We start from the raw sequence: 23,583 nt of genomic DNA on the forward strand, positions 1-23,583 counted from the left end.
GGGAGCGGGTGTGGCGCCAACTGAGCGGGGGCTGCTTTGTCCCTGGATGGGGTCTGAGCAGAGAGTGGGAGTTTGACTCTGAGATGGAGAGTAAGTCGTGGTGGGTTTGAATACCATGGCGGAGTCAATGGGCTTAATTGTCATCCTCTGACCTCGATTTTCCACGCCTCTGCATTCCCATCGAACCGTCTCAAAGAACAAGGGCGGCAGATACATGGGGACACCACCCTCCTGCAAGCTGCCCATCCGAGCCCCTCCCCATCCTGGCTGCCCCTTCAGCGTAACTGGCTCCCAAAGTCTTGATGGAGAAAGTGAGGACTGCAGATGCTGGAGATCAGAGCTGAAAATGTGTTGCTGGAAAAGCGCAGCAGGTCAGGCAGCGTCCAAGGAGCAGGAGGAGCGACGTTTCGGGCATGTGCCCTTCTTCAGGAATGAGGAGAGGGTGCCAAGCAGGCTAAGGTAAAAGGTAGGGAGGGGCGATGGAGATGTGATAGGTGGAAGGAGGTCAAGGTGAGGGTGATAGGCCGGAGTGGGGTGGGGCGGAGAGGTCAGGACGAAGATTGCAGGTTAGGAGGGCGGTGCTGAGTTCGAGGGTTGGGACTGAGACAAGGTGGGGGGAGGGGAAATGAGGAAGCTGGAGAAATCTGAGTTCATCCCTTGTGGTTGGAGGGTTCCCAAAGTCTTGACACTCCCGCCCACTACAACACGGGTCTCAAGGTAGGAGTGATTAATCAGGGTCGGTTAATGCTGTATTGGCCAGCGATGCCCATATTCCACGAATGCAGAGCTGTCCACAACCTGAACTGTTTTCAGACTTGACTGATACGACATGGATAGAGGAAATAGACAAGGTGGGCGGCACGGTGGCACAGTGGTTAGCACTGCTGCCTCACAGCGCCAGAGACCAGGGTTCAATTCCCGCCTCAGGCGACTGACTGTGTGGAGTTTGCACGTTCTCCCCGTGTCTGTGTGGGTTTGCTCCGGGTGCTCCGGTTTCCTCCCACAGTCCAAAGATGTGCGGGTCAGGTGAATTGGCCATGCTAAATTGCCCACAGTGTTAGGTAAGCGGTAAATGTAGGGGTATGGGTGGGTTGCGCTTCGGCGGGTCGGTGTAGACTTGTTGGGCCGAAGGGCCTGTTTCCACACTGTAAGTCTAGTCTAGTCTCTTCCCTGGGGTGGGGGGAGTCCAGAACTAGAGGTGCACAGGTTTAGGGTGAGAGGGGAAAGATATAAAAGGGACCTAAGGGGCAACTTTTTCACCCAGAGGATGGTGTGTGTGTGGAATGAGCTGCCAGAGGAAGTGGAGGAGTCTGGTACAATGACAACATCTAAAAGATGGATGCAGAGATAGGAAGGGTTGAGCAGGATATGGGCCAGGTGCTGGCAAATGGGACCAGATTAATTTGGGATATCTGGTCAAGATGGACATGTTAGACCGAGGGGTCTGTTTCCGTGCTGTACATTGCTTTGACTCTATGGTCAGTATGGAGGGGTTGGGCCGAAGGGTCTGATTCTGTGCTGTACATCTCAATGACTCCATGGTCAGTATGGAGGGGTTTGGCCGAAGGGTCTGTTTCCGTGCTGTACATCTCTATGACTCTATGGTCAGTATGGAGGGGTTGGGCCGAAGGGTCTGTTTCCGTGCTGTACATCTCTATGACTCTATGGTCAGTATGGAGGGGTTGGGCCGAAGGGTCTGTTTCCGTGCTGTACATCTCTATGACTCTATGGTCAGTATGGAGGGGTTGGGCCGAAGGCTCTGTTTCCGTGCTGTACATCTCTATGACTCTATGGTCAGTACGGAGGGGTTGGGCCGAAGGGTCTCTTTGCGTGCTGTACATCTCTTTGACTCAATGATCAGTATGGAGGAGATGGGCCGAAGGGTCTGTTTCCGTGCTGTACATCTCTTTGACTCAATGGTCAGTATGGAGGGGTTGGGCCGAAGGGTCTGTTTCCGTGCTGGACATCTCTTTGACTCTATGGTCAGTATGGAGGAGATGGGCCGAAGGGTCTCTTTGCGTGTTGTACATCTCTATGACTCTATGGTCAGTATGGAGGAGATGGGCCGAAGGGTCTGTTTCCGTGCTGTACATTTCTATGACTCTATGGTCAGTATGTAGGGTTTGGGCCGAAGGGTCTGTTTCCGTGCTGTACGTCTCTGTGACTCTATGGACAGTATGGAGGGGTTGGGCCGAAGGGTCTGTTTCCAAACTGTACATCTCAATGACTCTATGGTCAGTATGGAAGAGATGGGCTGAAGGGTCTCTTTGCATGTTGTACATCTCTATGACTCTATGGTCAGTATGGAGGGTTTGGGCCGAAGGGTCTGTTTCCGTGCTGTACATCTCTATGACTCTATGGTCAGTATGGAGGGGTTGGGCTGAAGGGTCTGTTTCTGTGCTGTACATCTCTATGACTCTATGGTCAGTATGGAGGAGATGGGCCGAAGGGTCTCTTTCCTTGCTGTACATCTCTATGACTCTATGGTCAGTATGGAGGAGGTGGGCCGAAGGGTCTGTTTCTGTGCTGTACATCTCTATGACTCTATGGTCAGTATGGAGGGGTTGGGCTGAAGGGTCTGTTTCTGTGCTGTACATCTCTATGACTCTATGGTCATTATGGAGTAGATGGGCCGAAGGGTCTCTTTCCTTGCTGTACATCTCGAAGACTCTATGGTCAGTATGGAGGGGTTGGGCCGAAGGGTCTGTTTCAGTGCTGTACATCTCTATGACTCTATGGTCAGTATGAAGGAGATGGGCCGAAGGGTCTCTTTGCGTGTTGTACATCTCTATGACTCGGGGGTCAGTATGGAGGGGTTAGGCCGAAGGGTCTGTTTCCGTGCTGTAAATCTCAATGACTCTATGGTCAGTATGGAGGGTTTGGGCCGAATGGTCTGTTTCCGTGCTGTACATCTCTGTGACTCGATGGTCAGTATGGAGGGGTTGGGCCGAAGGGTCTGTTTCCCTACTGTACATTTCTATGACTCAATGGTCAGTATGGAGGAGTTGGGCCGAATGGTCTCTTTCCGTGCTGTACATTTCTATGACTCTCTGGTCAGTATGGAGGAGATGGGCCGAAGGGTCTCTTTCCGCGCTGTACATCTCAATGACTCTATGGTCAGTATGGAGGGGTTGGGCCGAAGGGTCTGTTTCCATGTTGTACATCTCTATGACTCTATGGTCAGTATGGAGGGGTTGGGCCGAAGGGTCTGTTTCTGTGCTGTACATCTCTATGACTCTATGGTCAGTATGGAGGAGATGGGCCGAAGGATCTGTTTCCATGCTGTACGTCTCTGTGACTCTATGGTCAGTATGAAGGAGATGGGCCGAAGGGTCTCTTTCCGTGCTGTACATTTCTATGACTCTCTGGTCAGTATGGAGGAGATGGGCCGAAGGATCTGTTTCCATGCTGTACGTCTCTGTGACTCTATGGTCAGTATGGAGGGGTTGGGCCGAATGGCCTCTTTCCGTGCTGTACATCTCCATGACTCTCTGGTCAGTATGGAGGAGATGGGCCGAAGGGTCTCTTTGCATGTTGTACATCTCTATGACTCTATGGTCAGTATGGAGGAGATGGGCCGAAGGGTCTCTTTCCGTGCTGTACATTTCCATGACTCTCTGGTCAGTATGGAGGAGATGGGCCGAAGGATCTGTTTCCATGCTGTACGTCTCTGTGACTCTATGGTCAGTATGGAGGGGTTGGGCCGAATGGCCTCTTTCCGTGCTGTACATCTCCATGACTCTCTGGTCAGTATGGAGGAGATGGGCCGAAGGGTCTCTTTGCGTGTTGTACATCTCTATGACTCTATGGTCAGTATGGAGGAGATGGGCCGAAGGATCTGTTTCCATGCTGTACGTCTCTGTGACTCTATGGTCAGTATGGAGGGGTTGGGCCGAATGGCCTCTTTCCGTGCTGTACATCTCCATGACTCTCTGGTCAGTATGGAGGAGATGGGCCGAAGGGTCTCTTTGCGCGCTGTACATCTCTATGACTCTATGGTCAGTATGGAGGAGATGGGCCGAAGGGTCTCTTTCCGTGCTGTACATTTCCATGACTCTCTGGTCAGTATGGAGGAGATGGGCCGAAGGATCTGTTTCCATGCTGTACGTCTCTGTGACTCTATGGTCAGTATGGAGGGGTTGGGCCGAATGGCCTCTTTCCGTGCTGTACATCTCCATGACTCTCTGGTCAGTATGGAGGAGATGGGCCGAAGGGTCTCTTTGCGTGTTGTACATCTCTATGACTCTATGGTCAGTATGAAGGAGATGGGCCGAAGGGTCTCTTTGCGTGTTGTACATCTCTATGACTCTATGGTCAGTATGAAGGAGATGGGCCGAAGGGTGTCTTTCCGTGCTGTACATCTCAATGACTCTATGGTCAGTATGAAGGAGATGGGCCGAAGGGTCTCTTTGCGTGTTGTACATCTCTATGACTCTATGGTCAGTATGAAGGAGATGGACCGAAGGGTCTCTTTCCGTGCTGTACATTTCTATGACTCTCTGGTCAGTATGAAGGAGATGGGCCGAAGGGTCTGTTTCCGTGCTGTACATTTCTATGACTCTATCGTCAGTATGAAGGAGATGGGCCGAAGGGTCTGTTTCCGTGCTGTACATCTCTGTGACTCGATGGTCAGTATGGAGGAGTTGGGCCGAAGGGTCTCTTTGCGCGCTGTACATCTCTATGATTCTATGGTCAGTACGGAGGAGATGGGCCGAAGGGTCTGTTTCCGTGCTGTACATCTCTATGACTCTCTGGTCAGTATGGAGGAGATGGGCCGAAGGGTCTCTTTGCGCGCTGTACATCTCTATGACCCTCTGGTCAGTATGGAGGAGATGGGCCGAAGGGTCTGTTTCCGTGCTGTACATCTCTTTGATTCTATGGTCAGTATGGTAGAGTTGGGCTGAATGGCCTCTTTCCGTGCTGTACATCTCTTTGACTCTATGGTCAGTATGAAGGAGGTGGGCCGAAGGGTCTGTTTCCACACTGTACATCTCTATGCCTCTATGGTCAGAATGGAGGAGATGGACCGAAGGGTCTCTTTGCGTGCTGTACATCTCAATGACTCTATGGTCAGTATGGAGGGTTTGGGCCGAAGGGTTTGTTTCCATGCTGTACATCTCTATGACACCATGGTCAGTATTGAGGAGATGGGCCGAACGGTCTGTTTTCATGCTGTACATCTCTATGACTCTATGGTCAGTATGGAGGGGTTGGGCCGAAGGGTCTGTTTCTGTGCTGTACATCTCTATGACTCTATGGTCAGTATGGAGGGGATGGGCTGAAGGGTCTGTTTCCGTGCTGTACATCTCTATGACTCTATGGTCAGTATGGAGGAGATGGGCTGAATAGTCTCTTTCCGTGCTGTACATCTCTATGACTCGATGGTCAGTATGGAGGTGTTGGGCCGAATGGTCTCTTTCCGTGCTGTACATTTCTATGACCCTATGGTCAGTATGGAGGAGTTGGGCCGAATGGTCTCTTTCCGTGCTGTACACGTCTATGACTCTATGGTCAGTATGGAGGAGATGGGCCGAAGGGTCTCTTTGCGTGTTGTACATCTCTATGACTCTATGGTCAGTATGGAGGGGTTGGGCCGAAGGGTCTGTTTCTGTGCTGTACATCTCTATGACTCTATGGTCAGTATGGAGGGGATGGGCTGAAGGGTCTGTTTCCGTGCTGTACATCTCTATGACTCTATGGTCAGTATGGAGGAGATGGGCTGAATAGTCTCTTTCCGTGCTGTACATCTCTATGACTCGATGGTCAGTATGGAGGTGTTGGGCCGAATGGTCTCTTTCCGTGCTGTACATTTCTATGACCCTATGGTCAGTATGGAGGAGTTGGGCCGAATGGTCTCTTTCCGTGCTGTACACGTCTATGACTCTATGGTCAGTATGGAGGAGTTGGGCCGAAGGGTCTGTTTCCATGCTGTACATCTCTATGACTCTATGGTCAGTATGGAAGAGATGGGCCGAAGGGTCTGTTTCTGTGCTGTACATCTCTATGACTCTATGGTCAGTATGGAGGAGTTGGGCCGAATGGTCTCTTTCCGTGCTGTACATTTCTATGACTCTCTGGTCAGTATGGAGGAGATGGGCCGAAGGGTCTCTTTGCACGCTGTACATGTCTATGACTCGATGGTCAGTATGGAGGAGATGGGCCGAAGGGTCTGTTTCCGTGCTGTACATCTCTATGACTCTATGGTCAGTATGAAGGAGGTGGGCCGAATGGTCTCTTTCCGTGCTGTACATCTCTATGACTCTATGGTCAGTATGGAAGAGATGGGCCGAAGGGTCTGTTTCTGTTCTGTACATCTCTATGATTCTATGGTCAGTATGGAGGAGTTGGGCCGAATGGTCTCTTTCCGTGCTGTACATTTCTATGACTCTCTGGTCAGTATGGAGGAGATGGGCCGAAGGGTCTCTTTGCACGCTGTACATGTCTATGACTCTATGGTCAGTATGGAGGAGATGGGCCGAAGGGTCTGTTTCCGTGCTGTACATTTCTATGACTCTCTGGTCAGTATGGAGGAGATGGGCCGAAGGGTCTCTTTCCGTGCTGTACATTTCTATGACTCTCTGGTCAGTATGGAGGAGATGGGCCGAAGGATCTGTTTCCGTGCTGTACATCTCTGTGACTCTATGGTCAGTATGGAGGAGATGGGCCGAAGGGTCTGTTTCCATGCTGTACATCTCTATGACTCGAGGGTCAGTATGGAGGGGTTGGGCCGAAGGGTCTGTTTCCACACTGTGCATCTCTATGCCTCTATGGTCAGAATAGAGGAGATGGACCGAAGGGTCTCTTTGCGTGCTGTACATCTCAATGACTCTATGGTCAGTATGGTGGGTTTGGGCCGAAGGGTCTGTTTCCGTGCTGTACATCTCTATGACTCTATGGTCAGTATGAAGGAGGTGGGCCGAATGGTCTCTTTCCGTGCTGTACATTTCTATGACTCTGTGGTCAGTATGGAGGAGATGGGCCGAAGGGTCTCTTTCCTTGCTGTACATCTCTATGACTCTATGGTCAGTATGGAGGAGGTGGGCCGAAGGGTCTGTTTCCGTGCTGTACATTTCTATGACTCTCTGGTCAGTATGGAGGAGATGGGCCGAAGGCACTGTTTCCATGCTGTACGTCTCTGTGACTCTATGGTCAGTATGGAGGGGTTGGGCCGAATGGCCTCTTTCCGTGCTGTACATCTCCATGACTCTATGGTCAGTATGGAGGAGATGGGCCGAAGGGTCTCTTTGCGCGCTGTACATCTCTATGACTCTATGGTCAGTATGGAGGGGTTGGGCCGAAGGGTCTGTTTCTGTGCTGTACATCTCTATGACTCTATGGTCAGTATGGAGGAGTTGGGCCGAATGGTCTCTTTCCGTGCTGTACACGTCTATGACTCTATGGTCAGTATGGAGGAGATGGGCCGAAGGGTCTCTTTGCGTGTTGTACATCTCTATGACTCTATGGTCAGTATGGAGGAGATGGGCCGAAGGGTCTCTTTGCGCGCTGTACATCTCTATGACTCTATGGTCAGTATGGAGGAGATGGGCTGAAGGGTCTGTTTCCGTGCTGTACATCTCTATGACTCTATGGTCAGTATGGAGGAGTTGGGCCGAATGGTCTCTTTCCGTGCTGTACACGTCTATGACTCTATGGTCAGTATGGAGGAGATGGGCCGAAGGGTCTCTTTGCATGTTGTACATCTCTATGACTCTATGGTCAGTATGGAGGAGTTGGGCCGAAGGGTCTGTTTCCATGCTGTACATCTCTATGACTCTATGGTCAGTATGGAGGAGATGGGCCGAAGGGTCTCTTTGCGTGTCGTACATCTCTATGACTCTATGGTCAGTATGGAGGGGTTGGGCCGAAGGGTCTGTTTCTGTGCTGTACATCTCTATGACTCTATGGTCAGTATGGAGGAGTTGGGCCGAAGGGTCTCTTTCCGTGCTGTACATTTCTATGACTCTCTGGTCAGTATGGAGGGGTTGGGCCGAAGGGTCTGTTTCCATGCTGTACATGTCTATGACTCTATGGTCAGTATGGAGGAGTTGGGCCGAAGGGTCTCTTTGCGTGCTGTACATCTCTATGACTCTATGGTCAGTATGGAGGAGATGGGCCGAAGGGTCTGTTTCTGTTCTGTACATCTCTATGACTCTATGGTCAGTATGGAGGAGATGGGCTGAATAGTCTCTTTCCGTGCTGTACATCTCTATGACTCGATGGTCAGTATGGAGGTGTTGGGCCGAATGGTCTCTTTCTGTGCTGTACACTTCTATGACTCTGTGGTCAGAAAGGCAGGAGATGGGCCGAAGGGTCTCTTTCCGTGTTGTACATCTCTATGACTCTATGGTCAGTATGGAGGGGTTGGGCCGAAGGGTCTCTTTCCGTGTTGTACATCTCTATGACTCTATGGTCAGTATGGAGGGGTTGGGCCGAAGGGTCTGTTTCCGTGCTGTACATCTCTATGACTCTATGGTCAGTATGGAGGGGTTGGGCCGAAGGGTCTCTTTCCGTGTTGTACATCTCTATGACTCTATGGTCAGTATGGAGGGGTTGGGCCGAAGGGTCTGTTTCCGTGCTGTACATCTCTATGACTCTATGGTCAGTATGGAGGGGTTGGGCCGAAGGGTCTGTTTCCGTGCTGTACATCTCTATGACTCTATGGTCAGTATGGAGGGGTTGGGCCGAAGGGTCTGTTTCCGTGCTGTACATCTCTATGACTCTATGGTCAGTATGGAGGGGTTGGGCCGAAGGGTCTGTTTCCGTGCTGTACGTCTGTATGGCTGGTTACTAAGCGAGGAATCTCCGGATGAAGTGTAAACCATTGAAGGTTTCCTGATGAGAATTCCCGTAATTGGAACAATGATGTGGTTCCCGTTGATGATACAGTCTGTGATTGGGACTGTTCGTGTTGGTCTAATAAGGAATCCCTGGCTGGCCAATCTAAACGGGAGATTACTTTCATGATTTAATTAAGTGTAACACTGAATAATATCCCAGTTTATTGACTGCCACTTTTGTTAAGTATTTTCTAATACATTTACCGTGTGTTCAACAGCTTAACGTGATAGAAACCTTCAAATCTCTGTTCAATTTCACAAGCATGAGGCGATGGTTATGTATCAAATTAATGAAAATATATTCAACATAACTTGTTCTGAGCTACATATATTTTAAGGGCACATAATAAATACACATAAAAAAGCATAAATATTAAGCAAGTGATTTAAAATCTCCGCAGTTCAGGGACTGACTCTGAACTGGCCGGCCACATCTAGAGTCTCTCAGAATCCCCACAGTGTGGAAACAGGCACTTCGGCCCAAACAAGTCCATACCAACCCTGCAAAGAGTCACCCACCCAGAGTCATTGCCCTACCCTATTACTCGACAACTACTTCTGACTCAGCGCTGAACCTGCACATCCCTGGGACACTATGGGACAATTTAGCACGGCCAATCCACCCTAACCTGCACATCCCTGGGCACTATGGGACAATTTAGCACGGCCAATCCACCCTAACCTGCACATCCCTGGGCACTATGGGACAATTTAGTACAGCAAATCCACCCTAACCTGCACATACCTGGGCACTATGGGACAATTTAGTCCAGCAAATCCACCCTAACCTGCACATACCTGGGCACTATGGGACTATTTAGCACGGCCAATCCACCCTAACCTGCACATTCCTGGGCACTATGGGACTATTTAGCACGGCCAATCCACCCTAACCTGCACATACCTGGGCACTATGGGACAATTTAGCACTGCCTATCCACCCTAACCTGCACTTCCCTGGACACTATGGGACAATTTAGCACTGCCAATCCACCCTAACCTGCACATCCCTGGGCACTACGGGACAATTTAGCGCGGCCAATCCACCCTAACCTGCACATCCCTGGGCACTATGGGCAATTTAGCACGGCCAATCCACCCTAACCTACACATCCCTGGGCACTATGGGACAATTTAGCACGGCCAATCCACCCTAACCTACACATCCCTGGGCACTATGGGACAATTTAGCACGGTCCCTGGGCTCTATGGGACAATTTAGCACAGCCACTCCACCCTAACCTGCACATCCCTGGGCACTATGGGACAATTTAGCACGGCCAATCCACCCTAACCTGCACATCCCTGGGCACTATGGGACAATTTAGCACAGCCACTCCACCCTAACCTGCACATCCCTGGGCACTATGGGACAATTCAGCACGGTCAATCCACCCTAACCTGCACATCCCTGGGCACTATGGGCAATTTAGCACGGCCAATCCACCTTAACCTAAACATCCCTGGGCACTATGGGACAATTTAGCACGGCCAATCCACCCTAACCTGCACATCCCTGGGCACTATGGGCAATTTAGCACGGCCAATCCACCTTAACCTACACATCCCTGGGCACTATGGGACAATTTAGCACGGCCAATCCACCCTAACCTGCACATCCCTGGGCACTATGGGACAATTTAGCACGGCCTATCCACCCTAACCTGCACTTCCCTGGACACTATGGGACAATTTAGCACGGCCAATCCACCCTAACCTGCACATCCCTGGGCACTATGGGACAATTTAGCACAGCCAATCCACCCTAACCTGCACATCCCTGGAAACTATGGGGCAATTTAGCACAGCCAATCCACCCTAACCGGCACATCCCTGGACACTATGGGACAATTTAGCACAGCCAATCCACCCTAACCGGCACATTCCTGGACACTATGGGACAATTTAGCATGGCCAATCCACCCTAACCTACACTTCCCTAGGAACTGTGGGACAATTTAGCAGGGTCAATCCACCCCAACCTTCACATCCCTGGGCACTATGGGACAATTTAGCACGGCCAATCCACCCTAACCTGCACATCCCTGGGCACTATGGGGCAATTTAGCACGGTCCATCCACCCTAACCTGCACATCCCTGGGCACTATGGGACAATTTAGCACGGCCAATCCACCCTAACCTGCACATCCGTGGGCACTATGGGACAATTTAGCACGGCCAATCCACCCAAACCTGCACATCCCTGGGCACTAAGGGGCAATTTAGCACGGCCAATCCACCCTAACCTGCACTTCCCTAGGAACTGTGGGACAATTTAGCAGGGTCAATCCACCCCAACCTTCACATCCCTGGGCACTATGGGACAATTTAGCACAGCCAATCCACCCTAACCGGCACATCCCTGGACACTATGGGACAATTTAGCATGGCCAATCCACCCTAACCTACACTTCCCTAGGAACTGTGGGACAATTTAGCAGGGTCAATCCACCCCAACCTTCACATCCCTGGGCACTATGGGACAATTTAGCACGGCCAATCCACCCTAACCTGCACATCCCTGGGCACTATGGGGCAATTTAGCACGGTCCATCCACCCTAACCTGCACATCCCTGGGCACTATGGGACAATTTAGCACGGCCAATCCACCCTAACCTGCACATCCGTGGGCACTATGGGACAATTTAGCACGGCCAATCCACCCAAACCTGCACATCCCTGGGCACTAAGGGGCAATTTAGCACGGCCAATCCACCCTAACCTGCACTTCCCTAGGAACTGTGCGACAATTTAGCACGGTCAATTCACGCTAACCTGCACATCCCTGGGCACTATGGGACAGTTTAGCACGGTCAATCCACCCTAACCTGCACATCCCTGGGCACTAAGGGCAATTTAGCACGGCTAATCCACCCTAACCTTCACATCCCTGGGCACTATGGGACAATTTAGCACGGCCAATCCACCCTAACCTGCACATCCCTGGGCACTATGGGGCAATTTAGCACGGTCCATCCACCCTAACCTGCACATCCCTGGGCACTATGGGACAATTTAGTACAGCAAATCCACCCTAACCTGCACATACCTGGGCACTATGGGACAATTTAGTCCAGCAAATCCACCCTAACCTGCACATACCTGGGCACTATGGGACTATTTAGCACGGCCAATCCACCCTAACCTGCACATTCCTGGGCACTATGGGACTATTTAGCACGGCCAATCCACCCTAACCTGCACATCCCTGGGCACTATGGGACAATTTAGCACTGCCTATCCACCCTAACCTGCACTTCCCTGGACACTATGGGACAATTTAGCACTGCCAATCCACCCTAACCTGCACATCCCTGGGCACTACGGGACAATTTAGCGCGGCCAATCCACCCTAACCTGCACATCCCTGGGCACTATGGGCAATTTAGCACGGCCAATCCACCCTAACCTACACATCCCTGGGCACTATGGGACAATTTAGCACGGCCAATCCACCCTAACCTACACATCCCTGGGCACTATGGGACAATTTAGCACGGTCCCTGGGCTCTATGGGACAATTTAGCACAGCCACTCCACCCTAACCTGCACATCCCTGGGCACTATGGGACAATTTAGCACGGCCAATCCACCCTAACCTGCACATCCCTGGGCACTATGGGACAATTTAGCACAGCCACTCCACCCTAACCTGCACATCCCTGGGCACTATGGGACAATTCAGCACGGTCAATCCACCCTAACCTGCACATCCCTGGGCACTATGGGCAATTTAGCACGGCCAATCCACCTTAACCTAAACATCCCTGGGCACTATGGGACAATTTAGCACGGCCAATCCACCCTAACCTGCACATCCCTGGGCACTATGGGCAATTTAGCACGGCCAATCCACCTTAACCTACACATCCCTGGGCACTATGGGACAATTTAGCACGGCCAATCCACCCTAACCTGCACATCCCTGGGCACTATGGGACAATTTAGCACGGCCTATCCACCCTAACCTGCACTTCCCTGGACACTATGGGACAATTTAGCACGGCCAATCCATCCTAACCTGCACATCCCTGGGCACTATGGGACAATTTAGCACAGCCAATCCACCCTAACCTGCACATCCCTGGAAACTATGGGGCAATTTAGCACAGCCAATCCACCCTAACCGGCACATCCCTGGACACTATGGGACAATTTAGCACAGCCAATCCACCCTAACCGGCACATTCCTGGACACTATGGGACAATTTAGCATGGCCAATCCACCCTAACCTACACTTCCCTAGGAACTGTGGGACAATTTAGCAGGGTCAATCCACCCCAACCTTCACATCCCTGGGCACTATGGGACAATTTAGCACGGCCAATCCACCCTAACCTGCACATCCCTGGGCACTATGGGGCAATTTAGCACGGTCCATCCACCCTAACCTGCACATCCCTGGGCACTATGGGACAATTTAGCACGGCCAATCCACCCTAACCTGCACATCCGTGGGCACTATGGGACAATTTAGCACGGCCAATCCACCCAAACCTGCACATCCCTGGGCACTAAGGGGCAATTTAGCACGGCCAATCCACCCTAACCTGCACTTCCCTAGGAACTGTGGGACAATTTAGCAGGGTCAATCCACCCCAACCTTCACATCCCTGGGCACTATGGGACAATTTAGCACAGCCAATCCACCCTAACCGGCACATCCCTGGACACTATGGGACAATTTAGCATGGCCAATCCACCCTAACCTACACTTCCCTAGGAACTGTGGGACAATTTAGCAGGGTCAATCCACCCCAACCTTCACATCCCTGGGCACTATGGGACAATTTAGCACGGCCAATCCACCCTAACCTGCACATCCCTGGGCACTATGGGGCAATTTAGCACGGTCCATCCACCCTAACCTGCACATCCCTGGGCACTATGGGACAATTTAGCACGGCCAATCCACCCTAACCTGCACATCCGTGGGCACTATGGGACAATTTAGCACGGCCAATCCACCCAAACCTGCACATCCCTGGGCACTAAGGGGCAATTTAGCACGGCCAATCCACCCTAACCTGCACTTCCCTAGGAACTGTGCGACAATTTAGCACGGTCAATTCACGCTAACCTGCACATCCCTGGGCACTATGGGACAGTTTAGCACGGTCAATCCACCCTAACCTGCACATCCCTGGGCACTAAGGGCAATTTAGCACGGCTAATCCACCCTAACCTTCACATCCCTGGGCACTATGGGACAATTTAGCACGGCCAATCCACCCTAACCTACACATCCCTGGGCACTATGGGACAATTTAGCACGGTCCCTGGGCACTATGGGACAATTTAGCACGGCCACTCCACCCTAACCTGCACATCCCTGGGCACTATGGGACAATTTAGCACGGTCAATCCACCCTAACCTGCACATCCCTGGGCACTATGGGCAATTTAGCACGGCCAATCCACCTTAACCTACACATCCCTGGGCACTATGGGACAATTTAGCACGGCCAATCCACCCTAACCTGCACATCCCTGGGCACTATGGGACAATTTAGCACGGCCAATCCACCCTAACCTGCACATCCCTGGGCACTATGGGGCAATTTAGCACCGCCTATCCACCCTAACCTGCACTTCCCTGGACACTATGGGACAATTTAGCACGGCCAATCCACCCTAACCTGCACATCCCTGGGCACTACGGGACAATTTAGCACGGCCAATCCACCCTAACCTGCACATCCCTGGGCACTATGGGACAATTTAGCACGGCCAATCCACCCTAACCTGCACATCCCTGGAACCTATGGGGCAATTTAGCACAGCCAATCCACCCTAACCGGCACATCCCTGGACACTGTGGGACAATTTAGCACGGCCAATCCACCCGAACCTGCACATCCCTGGGCACGATGGGACAATTTAGCATGGCCAATCCACCCTAACCTGCGCATCCCTGGGCACTATGGGACAATTTAGCACGGCCAATCCACCCTAACCTACACATTCCTGGGCACTATGGGACAATTTAGCACGGCCAATCCACCCTCACCTGCGCATCCTTGGACACTATGGGACAATTTAGCACGGCCAATCCACGCTAACCTGCCCTTCCATGGACACTATGGGACAATTTAGCATGGCCAATCCACCCTAACCTGCACACCCCAGAATACTATGGGACAATTTAGCACGGCCAATCCACCCTAACCTGCACATTCCTGGACACTATGGGACAATTTAGCACGGCCAATCCACCCTAACCTGCGCATCCTTGGGCACTATGGGACAATTTAGCACGGCCAATCCACCCTAACCTGCCCTTCCATGGACAGTATGGGACAATTTAGCATGGCCAATCCACCCTAACCTGCACATCCCGGGACACTATGGGACATTTTAGCACGGCCAGTCCACCCTAACCTGCACATCCCTGGACACGATGGGACAATTTCGCACGGCCAATCCACCCTAACCTGCGCATCCTTGGACACTATGGGACAATTTAGCACGGCCAATCCACCCTAACCTGCGCATCCTTGGACACTATGGGACAATTTAGCACGACCAATCCACCTGAACCTGCACATCCCTGGGCACTATGGGACAATTTAGCACAGCTAATCCACCCTAACCTGCACATCCCTGGGCACTATGGGACAATTTAGCACGGCCAATCCACCCTAACCTGCACATCCCTGGGCACTATGGGACAATTTAGCACGGCCAATCCACCCTAACCTGCACATCCCTGGGCACTATGGGACAATTTAGCACGGCCAATCCACCCTAACCTGCACATCCCTGGGCACTATGGGACAATTTAGCACGGCCAATCCACCCTAACCTGCACATCCCTGGGCACTATGGGACAATTTAGCACGGCCAATCCACCCTAACCTGCCCTTCCATGGACAGTATGGGACAATTTAGCATGGCCAATCCACCCTAACCTGCACATCCCGGGACACTATGGGACATTTTAGCACGGCCAGTCCACCCTAACCTGCACATCCCTGGACACGATGGGACAATTTCGCACGGCCAATCCACCCTAACCTGCGCATCCTTGGACACTATGGGACAATTTAGCACGGCCAATCCACCCTAACCTGCGCATCCTTGGACACTATGGGACAATTTAGCACGACCAATCCACCTGAACCTGCACATCCCTGGGCACTATGGGACAATTTAGCACAGCTAATCCACCCTAACCTGCACATCCCTGGGCACTATGGGACAATTTAGCACGGCCAATCCACCCTAACCTGCACATCCCTGGGCACTATGGGACAATTTAGCACGGCCAATCCACCCTAACCTGCACATCCCTGGGCACTATGGGACAATTTAGCACGGCCAATCCACCCTAACCTGCACATCCCTGGGCACTATGGGACAATTTAGCACGGCCAATCCACCCTAACCTGCACATCCCTGGGCACTATGGGACAATTTAGCACGGCCAATCCACCCTAACCTGCACATCCCTGGGCACTATGGGACAATTTAGCATGGCCAATCCACCCTAACCTACACTTCCCTAGGAACTGTGGGACAATTTAGCAGGGTCAATCCACCCCAACCTTCACATCCCTGGGCACGATGGGACAATTTAGCACGGCCAATCCACCCTAACCTGCACATCCCTGGGCACTATGGGGCAATTTAGCACGGTCCATCCACCCTAACCTGCACATCCGTGGGCACTATGGGACAATTTAGCACGGCCAATCCACCCAAACCTGCACATCCCTGGGCACTATGGGACAATTTAGCGTGGCCAATCCACCCTAACCTGCACATCCCTGGGCACTATGGGACAATTTAGCACGGCCAATCCACCCTAACCGGCACATCCCTGGACACTATGGGACAATTTAGCACGGCCAATCCACCCTAACCTGCACATCCCTGGACACTATGGGGCAATTTAGCATGGCCAATCCACCCTAACCTGCACATCCCTAGGAACTGTGGAACAATATAGCACGGTCAATCCACCCCTAACCTGCACATCCCTGGGCACTATGGGGCAATTTAACACGGTCAATCCACCCCTAACCTGCACATCCCTGGGCATTATGGGCAATTTAGCACGGCCAATCAACCCTAACCTGCACATCCCTGGGCACTGTGGGACAATTTAGCACGGCCAATCCACCCTAACCTGCACATCCTTGGACACTATGGGGCAATTTAGCACAGCTAATCCACCCTAACCTGCACATCCCTGGGCACTATGGGACAATTTAGCACGGCCAATCCACCCTAACCTGCACATCCCTGGGCACTATGGGACAATTTAGCACGGCCAATCCACCCTAACCTGCACATCCCTGGGCACTATGGGACAATTTAGCACGGCCAATCCACCCTAACCTGCACATCCCTGGGCACTATGGGACAATTTAGCATGGCCAATCCACCCTAACCTACACTTCCCTAGGAACTGTGGGACAATTTAGCAGGGTCAATCCACCCCAACCTTCACATCCCTGGGCACTATGGGACAATTTAGCACGGCCAATCCACCCTAACCTGCACATCCCTGGGCACTATGGGGCAATTTAGCACGGTCCATCCACCCTAACCTGCACATCCGTGGGCACTATGGGACAATTTAGCACGGCCAATCCACCCAAACCTGCACATCCCTGGGCACTAAGGGGCAATTTAGCACGGCCAATCCACCCTAACCTGCACTTCCCTAGGAACTGTGCGACAATTTAGCACGGTCAATTCACGCTAACCTGCACATCCCTGGGCACTATGGGACAGTTTAGCACGGTCAATCCACCCTAACCTGCACATCCCTGGGCACTAAGGGCAATTTAGCACGGCCAATCCACCCTAACCTTCACATCCCTGGGCACTATGGGACAATTTAGCACGACCAATCCACCCTAACCTACACATCCCTGGGCACTATGGGACAATTTAGCACGGTCCCTGGGCACTATGGGACAATTTAGCACGGCCACTCCACCCTAACCTGCACATCCCTGGGCACTATGGGACAATTTAGCACGGTCAATCCACCCTAACCTGCACATCCCTGGGCACTATGGGCAATTTAACACGGTCAATCCACCCTAACCTGCACATCCCTGGGCATTATGGGCAATTTAGCACGGCCAATCAACCCTAACCTGCACATCCCTGGGCACTGTGGGACAATTTAGCACGGCCAATCCACCCTAACCTGCACATCCCTGGACACTATGGGACAATTTAGCATGGCCAATCCACCCTAACCTGCCCATCCCTGGGCACTATGGGACAATTTAGCACGGCCAATCCACCCTAACCTGCACATTCCTGGGCACTATGGGACAATTTAGCACGGCCAATCCACCCTAACCTGCACATCCCTGGGCACTATGGGGCAAGTTAGCATGGCTAATCCACCCTAACCTGCACATTCCTGGGGCACTATGGGACTATTTAGTACAGCCAATCCACCCTAACCTGCACATCCCTGGACACTATGGGGCAATTTAGCACAGCCAATCCACCCTAACCTGCACATCCCTGGACACTATGGGACAATTTAGCATGGCCAATCTAACCTAACCTGCACATCCCTGGGCACTATGGGACAATTTATCATGGCCAATCTAACCTAACCTGCACATCCCTGGGCACTCTGGGACAATTTAGCACAGCCAATCCACCCTAACCTGCACATCCCTGGACACTATGGGGCAATTTAGCACAGCTAATCCACCCTAACCTGCACATCCCTGGGCACTATGGGACAATTTAGCACGGCCAATCCACCCTAACCTGCACATCCCTGGGCACTATGGGACAATTTAGCACGGCCAATCCACCCTAACCTGCGCATCCTTGGACACTATGGGACAATTTAGCACGGCCAATCCACCCTAACCTGCACATCCCTGGGCACTATGGGACAATTTAGCACGGCCAATCCACCCTAACCTGCACACCGCTGAACACTATGGGACAATTTAGCATGGCCAATCCACCCTAACCTGCACACCGCTGAACACTATGGGACAATTTAGCACGGCCAATCCACCCTAACCTGCACATCCCTGGGCACTATGGGACAATTTAGCACGGCCAATCCACCCTAACCTGCACATCCCTGGACACGATGGGAGAATTTAGCATGGCCAATCCACCCTAACCTGCACATCCCTGGGCACTATGGGACAATTTAGCAAGGCCAATCTACCCTAACCTGCACATTCCTGGGCATTATGGGCAATTTAGCACGGCCAATCCACCCTAACCTTCACTTCCCTAGGAACTGTGGGACAATATAGCACGGTCAATCCACCCCTAACCTGCACATCCCTGGACACGATGGGACAATTTAGCACGGCCAATCCACCCTAACCTGCACATCCCTGAGCACTATGGGACAATTTAGCATGGCCAATCCACCCTAACCTGCACATCCCTGGGTACTATGGGGCAATTTAGCATGGCTAATCCACCCTAACCTGCACATCCCTGGGCACTATGGGGCAATTTAGCATGGCTAATCCACCCTAACCTGCACATTCCTGGGGCACTATGGGACAATTTAGCACGGCCAATCCACCCTAACCTGCACATCCCTGGGCACTATGGGACAATTTAGCATGGCCAATCCACCCTAACCTGCACATCCCTGGGTACTATGGGGCAATTTAGCATGGCTAATCCACCCTAACCTGCACATTCCTGGGGCACTATGGGGCAATTTAGCACGGCCAATCCACCCTAACCTGCACATCCCTGGGCACTATGGGACAATTTAGCATGGCCAATCCACCCTAACCTGCGCATCCTTGGACACTATGGGACAATTTAGCACGGCCAATCCACCCTAACCTGCACATCCCTGGGCACTATGGGACAATTTAGCACGGCCAATCCACCCTAACCTGCACACCGCTGAACACTATGGGACAATTTAGCATGGCCAATCCACCCTAACCTGCACACCGCTGAACACTATGGGACAATTTAGCACGGCCAATCCACCCTAACCTTCACTTCCCTGGGCACTATGGGACAATTTAGCACGGCCAATCCACCCTAACCTGCACATCCCTGGACACGATGGGAGAATTTAGCATGGCCAATCCACCCTAACCTGCACATCCCTGGGCACTATGGGACAATTTAGCAAGGCCAATCCACCCTAACCTGCACATTCCTGGGCATTATGGGCAATTTAGCACGGCCAATCCACCCTAACCTTCACTTCCCTAGGAACTGTGGGACAATATAGCACGGTCAATCCACCCCTAACCTGCACATCCCTGGACACTATGGGACAATTTAGCACGGCCAATCCACCCTAACCTGCACATCCCTGAGCACTATGGGACAATTTAGCATGGCCAATCCACCCTAACCTGCACATCCCTGGGTACTATGGGGCAATTTAGCATGGCTAATCCACCCTAACCTGCACATCCCTGGGCACTATGGGGCAATTTAGCATGGCTAATCCACCCTAACCTGCACATTCCTGGGGCACTATGGGACAATTTAGCACGGCCAATCCACCCTAACCTGCACATCCCTGGGCACTATGGGACAATTTAGCATGGCCAATCCACCCTAATCTGCACATCCCTGGGTACTATGGGGCAATTTAGCATGGCTAATCCACCCTAACCTGCACATTCCTGGGGCACTATGGGGCAATTTAGCACGGCCAATCCACCCTAACCTGCACATCCCTGGGCACTATGGGACAATTTAGCATGGCAAATCCACCCTAACCTGCGCATCCTTGGACACTATGGGACAATTTAGCACGGCCAATCCACCCTAACCTGCACATCCCTGGGCACTATGGGACAATTTAGCACGGCCAATCCACCCTAACCTGCACACCGCTGAACACTATGGGACAATTTAGCATGGCCAATCCACCCTAACCTGCACACCGCTGAACACTATGGGACAATTTAGCACGGCCAATCCACCCTAACCTTCACTTCCCTGGGCACTATGGGACAATTTAGCACGGCCAATCCACCCTAACCTGCACATCCCTGGACACGATGGGAGAATTTAGCATGGCCAATCCACCCTAACCTGCACATCCCTGGGCACTATGGGACAATTTAGCAAGGCCAATCCACCCTAACCTGCACATTCCTGGGCATTATGGGCAATTTAGCACGGCCAATCCACCCTAACCTTCACTTCCCTAGGAACTGTGGGACAATATAGCACGGTCAATCCACCCCTAACCTGCACATCCCTGGGCGCTATGGGACAATTTAGCATGGCCAATCCACCCTAACCTGCACATCCCTGAGCACTATGGGACAATTTAGCATGGCCAATCCACCCTAACCTGCACACCGCTGAACACTATGGGACAATTTAGCATGGCTAATCCACCCTAACCTGCACATCCCTGGGCACTATGGGACAATTTAGCAAGGCCAATCCACCCTAACCTGCACATTCCTGGGCATTATGGGCAATTTAGCACGGCCAATCCACCCTAACCTTCACTTCCCTAGGAACTGTGGGACAATATAGCACGGTCAATCCACCCCTAACCTGCACATCCCTGGGCGCTATGGGACAATTTAGCATGGCCAATCCACCCTAACCTGCACATCCCTGAGCACTATGGGACAATTTAGCATGGCCAATCCACCCTAACCTGCACATCCCTGGGTACTATGGGGCAATTTAGCATGGCTAATCCACCCTAACCTGCACATCCCTGGGCACTATGGGGCAATTTAGCATGGCTAATCCACCCTAACCTGCACATTCCTGGGGCACTATGGGACAATTTAGCACGGCCAATCCACCCTAACCTGCACATCCCTGGGCACTATGGGACAATTTAGCATGGCCAATCCACCCTAACCTGCACATCCCTGGGTACTATGGGGCAATTTAGCATGGCTAATCCACCCTAACCTGCACATTCCTGGGGCACTATGGGGCAATTTAGCACGGCCAATCCACCCTAACCTGCACATCCCTGGGCACTATGGGACAATTTAGCGTGGCCAATCCACCCTAACCTGCACATCCCTGGGCACTATGGGACAATTTAGCATGGCCGATTCAATTTGCATTTTAGATTGTGGGCGGAAACCGGAACACCCGGAGGAATCCCCACACAGACACTGGGGGGTGAATGTGCAAACTCCACACTGACAGTCGCCCGAGGGTGGGATCGAACCCGGGTCCCTTTCGCCGTGAGGCCACGGTGCTAACTACTGAGCCACATAGCCCCCATTGTGTATTATATTTAAAGGGTGACTTGGTGATGGGATACAGGCCTCTGTGCAATTATTTCACATCTCTTCCTGCAGCTAATAATTGGTAAATGTTCCGCTTTGGTTATTTCTTGTCTGAAGAGTCTCACTTTTAAAGTGTAAATTGTTTGGTGTGACGTTAAAGTTTCCAAAAGGGGATGCTTTATAAATTAAACTCCTGACTCTGGGATACGTTGTCTGGAATCGTAACTTGGTGTGGGACGCCACAACAAAACAAATTAAACAGGAGACTCCGAGAGTCTCGGGACTGACTCTGAGCTGGTTAGCCAGATTGCCTGATGAAGCTCTCATGTCCTCTGATGCTGCCTGACCTACTGTGCTTTTCCAGCACCACTCTCAGCTGGACTCTAGTCGGAGTTAATGCACAGTGCACATGTCAATAAAGGGTGACTTGGTGACAGGGATACCAGCCTTTTTAGAGTCGAGTCAAAAGTTCAGGAGGGTTATCGTACTCTGAGAATAGGATTCAATGGGAAAAAGTGCCTTTTTAAATTTGAGTCAATTTTGATGTAATTTTACCGTCACACACAGAGTCCCTTTCTCCAGACTTCAAGACAAGATGACAGTTTTGGGAAGGGCTGACGCTGTGTCTGATGACTGTCTCTCTTTATACACCCATGCTCAGCAAGTAGATCCAGGCGCAGTGTTATCCAACAGACAGAGAGCACTGGAGAGCAACTGCAGAGAGAGAGAGAGAGAGAGAGAGAGAGAAAGAGAGTTCATGTCTTTGGGTTCCCGTAATCCTTCTTCAGAAGCGATGGAAAAGTTGGGAAAAGGGCTGGGATTTTTCGGGAAAGGGGGCAAAAGGGGACCACGGTCACAGAGGAGGGGGAATGCGCTTGTGGTAATGTCTCTACCTCTGGGCACAAGCCCCCCGCCTTCTCTAGAGGCACCTCATAACATATCAAAAGAGGTTGGTTGAAAATATCTCTATTAATTAGGAGATGGCACGCTCGCCTTTATTGGTCAGGGCATTGAGTATAAGAGTCAGGTTTGTCATGCTGCAGCTTTGTAAGACTTTAGTTAGGCCGTACTTAGAGTATTAGATATACAACACGGAAACAGACCCTTCAGTCCAACTCATCCATGCTGGCCAGATATCCCATATTGTTTATGTGGAGGTGCTGGGGTTGGACTGGTGTGTTAAAACTCACACAACATCAGGTCACAGTCCAACAGGTTTATTTGGAGGCACTAGCTTTCGGAGCGATGCTCCTTCATCAGGTGGTTGTAGAATAGGGGCAACGCTCCGAAATCTAGTGCTTCCAATTAAACCTGTTGGACTGTAACCTGGTGTTGTGTGATTTTTTTTAACGTGGTGCACTGTATTCAATTCTGGTTACGGATAGGGCTTCGGAGGGAGTGCAGAAGAGGTTTCCCAGGATGCTGCCTGGATTAGAGGGTGCGGAGCTATAGGGAGAGTCTGGAAAATCTCAGGTGGTTAATCTCTGGAGGCTGTGGAGAGACTTGACAGAAGTTTGTAAAATTGTGAGGCG

The 23,583-nt window shown here is 51.7% G+C and overlaps 1 protein-coding gene across 1 annotated transcript in view; it reads left to right on the forward strand.

The window, feature by feature from the left end:
* Positions 1-23,583, forward strand: part of LOC132836189 (neurexin-2-like) — a 1,025,492-nt gene that overhangs the window by 236,778 nt on the left and 765,131 nt on the right. Inside the window, exon 7 of the mRNA XM_060855516.1 lies at positions 9,349-9,361. Within this exon, the coding sequence (XP_060711499.1) occupies positions 9,349-9,361 (13 nt within the window). The remainder of the gene's footprint in view (positions 1-9,348; positions 9,362-23,583) is intronic.

Source organism: Hemiscyllium ocellatum, chromosome 46 (assembly GCF_020745735.1).
Source record: "Hemiscyllium ocellatum isolate sHemOce1 chromosome 46, sHemOce1.pat.X.cur, whole genome shotgun sequence".
Taxonomy (NCBI): domain Eukaryota; kingdom Metazoa; phylum Chordata; class Chondrichthyes; order Orectolobiformes; family Hemiscylliidae; genus Hemiscyllium; species Hemiscyllium ocellatum.